General features: G+C 43.1%; 1 protein-coding gene across 1 annotated transcript; it reads right to left on the bottom strand.

Moving 5' to 3' along the window:
* Positions 1–4,145: 4,145 nt before the first annotated feature.
* On the bottom strand, positions 4,146–5,295 carry LOC101759923 (RING-H2 finger protein ATL43). Its single transcript, XM_004954535.3, has one exon. The coding sequence runs from the start codon at positions 4,944–4,946 to the stop codon at positions 4,272–4,274; it is 675 nt and encodes a 224-aa protein (XP_004954592.1). The 5' UTR covers positions 4,947–5,295; the 3' UTR covers positions 4,146–4,271.
* Positions 5,296–8,179: the final 2,884 nt, after the last annotated feature.

Here is an 8,179-nt window from a genome sequence, read left to right as displayed (position 1 = left end):
CTGAAAGATGTTGTCGAAGCTCTAGTGGTACTTTGCCTTTAGTGCAATCCGAGATAGTTGGCCCACGGAATTTTAAAAGAGTTAAAATCTCTTTTCAAGTATTTGCTTGAGAAACACAAGCTAACTAGATGAGAATACCAAGACAGCCCATCCTGATGGTTTCAATTGCCTCATAGGTTCAATTAGCACCAAGTAGTGTAACTTTTGAAAGGACCGTTGTGGAGGCTTGCCTACAACAGCTTAAAGATCATGGGTACTTTATGTCAGACTTCTCATATTTTTGAATAAAGGTGCTCGAGGAGGGAGAAAGCAATGTGACTAGACTACTAAGAGGCTTTGTCAGCTGAATCAACATGACATGGTATGGAACATATCTAATCATCCTTTTATCTTTAATTATGTTACATCTTTTAAATTTCATCACATTATTCTCTTCTTTTAGGATGTCTTTGGTTAAACCTTGGCGGCGATGAGATTTCATGCGATTCTAGCTCAAATCTTAGATATGTTGAATTATAGTTACACTGATGGAAACCCGATACACACCAGAGATTTCAAGCTCTAGGCTCATCTCACTTCCTATAGGCCATTTTATTTGATGTCGTCTCCATTGTTCGAGATTTATAGTAGTGCATGTGACCATCCTTTTGAAGCACTAGAGAGTGCACTAATTCATGCTCTAGGTTATATTGATGAAGTTCCAGGCTTTACGATTGGAGACTTAAGCTATGTAGCATATCTACATAAGAGAAGTGAATTATTAACTATATAGCATGCATGGATGTACTCCTATTGTACCCTTTTCTTATGGATTTGAACTTGTTCTCTCTGATACCTTAAGTATTAATGTACGAACTATTGAGTGTTAATGATTTGAATAGGTTGATACTTGTGATACTTGGATTTGAATAGGTTGATACTTGTGATACTTGGATTTGAATGGATTGATATATTAACGTAATATTCTTAGTAAAAGCTCCGTCGGATACGAATACAAAGTAAAACAAAAGGGTGAAAAAAACTTTAGTACCGGTTAGTAAAACCAACCAGTAATAAACTGCCATCCATAACAGTGACCAAGTAGTACTAAAGGGAGGTTACCGACTGGTACTAGAAGTTGATCCTCCAGTAGTGATTGTGAGCTAGAAGGGGCAGGTAATAGCTCTTTTGCGCAGTCCAACCACCATTTGTGGAATGGAAGAGGTAAGAAAGTTTTGTTGGCGCTGAGGAGAGTAGAAAGGAAAGGTCAGCATGTTGGACTTTTGCTAGGGCCAATCTGATGTTGGACTTTTGCTTGAGACAAGAGAGGGTACGGGTCCCACTGTTCTTGAGAAGATGAGGTTTTATTAAAATGCAACAAGTTGTAGGTATGTGCATGTTGACGCTTGTTATTGACATATTTTTAGTGTTATTTAACTAGTATTTCCATGCATATTTTTATGCAACCCACCACTTGGAACCTAAAATAACCTCATATTCACATATGTGTTGTGTTTTGGACCATATTGCAAAATTGCAGGAAATACAATATAATTGAAGGGTTTTTTCTACAAGTTGGATTTGGGCCTGGACTTTGGATATTGGAAGGCCCAGACACGAACATTGAACTGTAGGCCCGCAGGAGGAGCTGAAACTTGCATGGGCCATATCTTCCTCATCCGAACTCCGATTGGAGTGAATTTATAGAGAAAATTGCATCACTCGACGAGATCTACAACTTTCATATGAAGCGCTCAGGCATTGGAGGCCAAAATAGTGCAGGCCGATCGGCCTATGGGGGTCCAGGCCGATCGGCCTGGCCCGTTTTCGGCTTCGTTCGTCACCCCCTTTAACCAGGAGGAAGCCCGCGACGTGCTTAGGATTATTTTCCAGAAACTTGGCCATGAAGGCACCCCAACGGGCGCCACCAACTATAAATACCCAAGACATTCAACAAGGAGGAGAATCCCGACGAGTTTAGACCTAGCCGCCGCCGCCACAAGATGAACCAGGGATTAGATTAGATCACCACGACGACCAATGCCGGTGGGAGTCAGAGGCGCAAGGAAGCCCTCAGCCCAATCGGCCTGAGGAGCCCTAGGCCGATCGGCCTAGGGAGTTCTTGCACCCCCTCGCCACCATCTTTGGTGACGACATTCTTCAGAGTCTCCTTCACCCCTTTTTGTGTCAATCTTTGTAAGATGATAGGGTAAAGCGTTTGTTCATCCCTAGGATTGTTTGGATTCTTGATATGTAATTGCTACATGTACTTTATGCCTATCAATTCTTTATAGTCTATGTCATTGCAATGTTTCATTCATATGTGTTCTGATCAGTCCATATTCTTAGTAGAGTTTGTGGTAATCGTGGTGATTAGCTTAACTCTGTGAATGTTTTGATATAGATGTGTGAGAGAGGTTGTTGAGTACCCCTGCGTAGTGACGGTATGAAGGAGGAAAAGAGCGGAGCAAGCGCATAACCGTTGTGAAGCTAGTGAAGGCAACGCCCCTTTTGTGTAGTAGATGCATATTCTTGTGAACCTAGATCCTAGGGAGGGAACACATATCTATCTTTATTTTCTATCTTGTATCACCCTTTGCTTGTTGTTAGTTTAGATTAGTTTGTCTCTCTACACAACTCATATCTCATATTGCTTGATTCTGTTAGTAAGATTAGTATAAAGTGAGAGCCAACATTCCATTTGTTCCACAGATTGATAAACCTTGGGGGAATACTCTAAGGGAAAAGCTACAACTGATCCGTGTGCTTGAGGTTCACAATTTGACGTGCTAACTGCCGTCAACCGTGCAGATTTGCCCAACAAGTTGTAAACTGCTCAATTAAGTGTAACATCTTGGTAAATTAGTAAATCATGCTCCAAACATTTCCATGGTGTTGTATTTGGCCATGCTATGTTGTCAAGGGGATATATAGTGTACAGGGCTTGGTATTCGCCAAATGTGCGGAGAGAGGGCAGTGTTAGATAAAATGCCACGCAAATTTTGCTTGATCTTGCTGGTTTAAAATTCCCCTGTTCTCTTTGCTCAAAGACTTGTGACAGCACATGCATGCAAATACTCCGAACATACCTCCGTGCCGTGCCGTGCCGTGCCTAGAATCTCGGCACGACGGGTGGCACAACACGGTATGTATCTTGGGCTGTGCTTTTGCCGGCACGGCATGAAAATGGCTCATTAGAACATCTATAGGTTATATCATCCTAATATCATTCGTTTTATGTGTCATATAGCCTAACATAACTATTACTGTAGAATGAAACCACAAAATCTGCCTTACAACTTACAAGTATGGAATCGTGATAATGGTCATTCATAACGTAATAATGATGCGTTCTCGTATGGCCACAGGTAATTATAACATTCACCTACAACATTTATATAATACAATTTGTTTCCTCTATTAATTTTAGAAACTATTTTCTACGTATGAGAGAAAATATATGTGCAAGCAAATGAACACCAATAAAAAACAAATACATGTATTGCGAGGATCGTGCTTGGGCCGGCACAGCTCAAAGACGTGGCGGCATGCCCGGACTGTGCTTGGGCTAAGTAAGAGGCTTGTCGTGCCATGCCGGCATGACACGACATGCCTAGCGTGCCTAGAAGTCTAGGCACGATGCGGCACGAGGCATGAGAGGGCCGGGCCGTGCCCGTAGCATGGCACGGCCCAAGTCCCAGCTCTACCTCCAATCCCCCTTAACAAGAAAGTGAGTGTGAGGCCCATGGGCCAAAATGGCCATGCGGCTACTTCACCAGGTAGCATGTATGGATTTAGTCCCGTATTGCTAGCCAAAGGAGAGTGACTGCAACTTAAATAGCTAGTTTTAGGAAGCACTTCAACCTCGGGTTAATCTTTTTACGTGAAGCGAGGATGAAAGCGTATAGTAAGTAGGTTTTAGTGCTAAGTCGTTACAGTGAGTCTGCCTAACCAGCACTTGATGGAGACTGGGACAACGATAACATTCCTCCCACTCAATCTCTGCACCTGATGCAGTGGCACCACTATGTGGTTTTGCCTCCTGTGACACACTATATGAAATAAAGGGCTCTTTGAACAGCAGTTTACAATTCCCAACTTTTCCTATCCTAGCTAGGATTCTAGAAAACTAAATTGTAGGGGATGAAGATTTTACTAGTATGAAGATTTTACTAGTCTCTATATCTGCATCTATTTACATTTACCCAGTTACATATACAGTAAGCTCTTTTTGTTGCCTCTCGCTACCAAGATAGACAAGAAAAATGGCAAGAATCTAAACGTTGTCACACTCATACTACTTGATCCGGCATCGGAGCGAAGACGTTGTACCGGCAGACCGGGCATGTGGAGTGGTCGCGCAGCCACAGGTCAATGCACTCCTGGTGGAACATGTGGAGGCACCCCGGCATCCGCTTCACCATCTCCCCGTCCTCCACCTCGCCGAGACACACCGCACAGCCCGACGCGCCGTCCGGCCGCTTGTCGCCGTGCTGCTGCTCGTACGCCAGGATGTCGTCGACGGCGACCACCCGCGCCCCGCCGCGCACCGGTGGCTCCCGCGCGAGCACGTAGATGCCGCCATCGCCCTGTCCTCGCACCACGAACTGCGGCAACGCGCCCGAAGCGCCGCCGCCGCCGCTCCTGCTCCGGTGGCGCTGTAGTACGGAACCGGCGACCGTGCGCGCGCACCGGCACGGCAGGCGGAGCACCCACGCGGCGGCGCGCAGAGGCGGGGCGAGGACACGGCCCAGCGCCGACCACGGGAAGAGCGCGCCGCAGAAGGCCGGGTAGACACAGGCGCTGACGCCGATCCAGAAGACGAAGAAGAGGGAGAGCGCGACCATGTCGCTCGTGCGGTGTGGCCTCCGCGCGCGGTGGACGAGCGAGTTGATGAGGACGCCCGTGCCGCCGACGCAGACCAAGTTGGCGATGGCCAGGCCGAGCACGCGGATGAAGCAGTCCATCGCTGCGGCGGCGGCCTGGCGCGCGCGCGTTGAGTTGAGCCGGGGTGCTGAAGCTGAGCTGCTCTAGTAAACCTCCTTCACTCGCGGGTGCGCGTGACACGGATGATGATGATATGGGTCGTGAGCACAAATTCTACGGGAATTTCCAAGATCCTCACTCCCTGTGCCCGCGAAATGGCGACGAAGAGCGATTGGCTGAAAGCGTGTTCTTTTTCTCCAAGTCAACGGTTTTGGTTCGTGCAGAGGAAACAATCGTCAGCAAGCAAATGAAACAGGGGCATTCGATTAGTTAGGCGTTTGGTGTACTCCCTCTCTACCAAAACGCTTTGTATCCATTTTAACTTCAGAATTTTCTGCACGTCCCTTTCCTTTGGTTCCTTCTTGGCCACTCACTGTCGATGCACATAAATTCAACGGGAGAAATCAAGGAGCTCCACGGAGACCTGGCCGGCCTTGGTGACTTGCAAAATTGAGGAGCTCGACCCAACCTTGCTGACGAGCAAAATTATGGAGAAAACGATAAAAGGGGCTCTTCTAGCTCGTACTACCAAAACACCTCAATTTGGAGCTACGCACTAGATATCCTTCCCTTTCTGTTTCAACGATCAGCCACTTTCCTCCACCTCCCAATCCCCTTTCATCCTCCTCTTCAACTACTTTTCATCACCCCGATACTAAGTTTGTATGCCATGCCTAGTTCATTGGCCTGAAGCCCTGAACTCCAACTCCTCCACCCGCCATGCATTGATAGGCCAACCCATCTTCGACCGGCCATCATTCCCTATTGGCAACTTTTTCCAACCTCCTGCTCCTATTCTTGGTTTCCGTGGGACCACTACTCGCAAATCATCTTATTTTTAATATTACTAAATGAAGTCTCCTTCTATAGCATCCAGGTTAATTCTCACAACACGCACTAGAAAAAAAAAGATAAATATAAGAAATTCTCATAAAAATTAAAAATATCTTACCATAAATCTATTAATTCTAATCGGAATAGCCGTTGGATCTATTATTTTTTCTAAAAAATTACACACTGATTACGAAAATATTCTAAAATAACCCCTCTAACATTATGAAAAATAACCTAAAATTTTTTCAATCTCTAGCATTATGAAAACACTCTAAAACAATCCTCGGTGTCTATATTTAAATTACGCACATCTATCATTATAAAAGATAACCTAAAGTAAATCCCTAATCTTCTTCTACGTTACCCACTTATGCCACTATAAAATAGACTTAAAATAATCCCCTAAATTTGCATCTAAATTATATATATATATATCAATATTAAAAATAACTTAAAGTAACCTTTAAATTTATATCTAAATTATCTTACAAAAAATATATATCCCAATGTATACGTAATTCTAATTAATTAATTATGTCATTGTAATACAGAAAACACTAAATCAAGGTACATATGCATAATGGTATACATGTATGGTGGAAACCATGAGAATAGATTTCTATATTAAACACATCGCTCAAACTAAATGTTCAGTTATACAACAAACATATACGAAGTTGAGATTCAAATTGAAAAAATAACTACGAATGTGGATGAAAATGTGTATATAGTAATTACTAAATAGAGCTATCACAATAGCAGGATAAAAATAAGTACGTTATATGAGTATTATTTTAAACATTTAATAGGCATGAGAGAGAACAAGATAAATACATTTTATCATTATCTATGAGTCCTAATTTTCATTATAATTTTTTAATACTCATGTCTCTCAAAATTAATAATTAACCATTCAAGAGCATGGGTTGATGTACTTGTCCAAATAATTGTGCCCAAGTATGCTTCTAAACCCACTCCATACCCTAAATCCGAACATCTAAAGTCTAATGCCTAAGCCCGAAGTCCAAACCCTACCACTGAGATAAGCCTCTTCAGCGCCTCAACAAAGATTCTCTTGTGTAGCACTTACAAATTAGGTGATATCCTGGGACCCTCAAGGACAGGCGATATAATGGCTAGATAAATACATGTCTTGGATCACGTGGGGGAAGGTTTCATACCATATCTTGTTTACCCATAAGTTTGAGTCTTTTAGTTGTAAGGCTTGTACCGGCTTGTTCTGGGCAAACGCTTTTTGCATTGAATAACTGATTGAGCTTTACTCAAAATAAAGTTGTAACATATGCTTGCATCTTTTCCAAAGTTCAAACGTTCTTTAGCATGTCCTTCAAAGTTCCAAACCAAAATCAAAGTTCAGGATGGGAAAATAGAAATGTTCAGCTCAGAAAGTTTGAACATTGGGATGTCAATTTCTTACCATCTTCGAAGAAGAAATGGATGACTTCACAGCATGCAAAATACATAACCTATATATACAGAACAAAACAGTTTTGATGCAGACATTCGAAGCATTACGGAAAGCAATCATGTTTGTACACTCATATTGTCATACATTGCTATATAAACATGCTATGCAAGTAAATTACGAGTTGACGGCCCAAACAGGATACACAAATACTCAGAGAAGATCAATCCATCAGAATTCAGATATAGAAGTGGCATGTATTACAGGGAGATGCATATCTTCCTTGTACACAAAATTTTTTAATCAGATGGATCCAATTAATAAGTTCAAGCGTCTCCTCTGGGGAGCGTGGCTTGATGCTGTCATTTTTCTTTCCAATCATAACTAATACTTATCGTGGTATGAGAAGTATACGAGGAAGGGTGTGTGCACTCAACTTTTCAATCCTTCACAGCATTTTGCTTGAGAGACAACAGACCAAACAGAGTCAGTCGGTGATTACAAACTTAGAGAGCTTACATGACAAGCACTCACCTTGGGGCAACAACTGGTGTTAGTAGTGGTGGACACGTATTAGATCTCCACCTGGGGCAACAATTGGTGTTAGCAGTGGTGGACACGTATTAGATCTCCATGGAACACGTGTCATAAGGCCTAATGCTTACTCAGAGGTCGGGCTAGGGATGTAGATCATTTATTTGAGAGAGATAGAGATATACATCTTCCATTCGGCTATGCATGCTTTAGGAGGGGCATGGCATGGATACCGAATTATTGTGAAACAGTTGTCTTTGGAGGTAGCGCTTAAGCGGCAGCGGCCTGCGGCATTCATACACATAATTTGTTTTGGGTGACAGCTGCCATTCAATGGTAAGAGTGGGGCACTATAAGTTTGGCATCCTAAAGTGGAAATAAGAACAGAACCGCTGAGAAACCAACAATCCCAAAGTAAGA

Source organism: Setaria italica, chromosome I (assembly GCF_000263155.2).
Source record: "Setaria italica strain Yugu1 chromosome I, Setaria_italica_v2.0, whole genome shotgun sequence".
Lineage (NCBI taxonomy): Eukaryota > Viridiplantae > Streptophyta > Magnoliopsida > Poales > Poaceae > Setaria > Setaria italica.
Note: the sequence above shows the minus strand (reverse complement) of the source record. Positions and strands in the feature narration are given on the sequence as shown.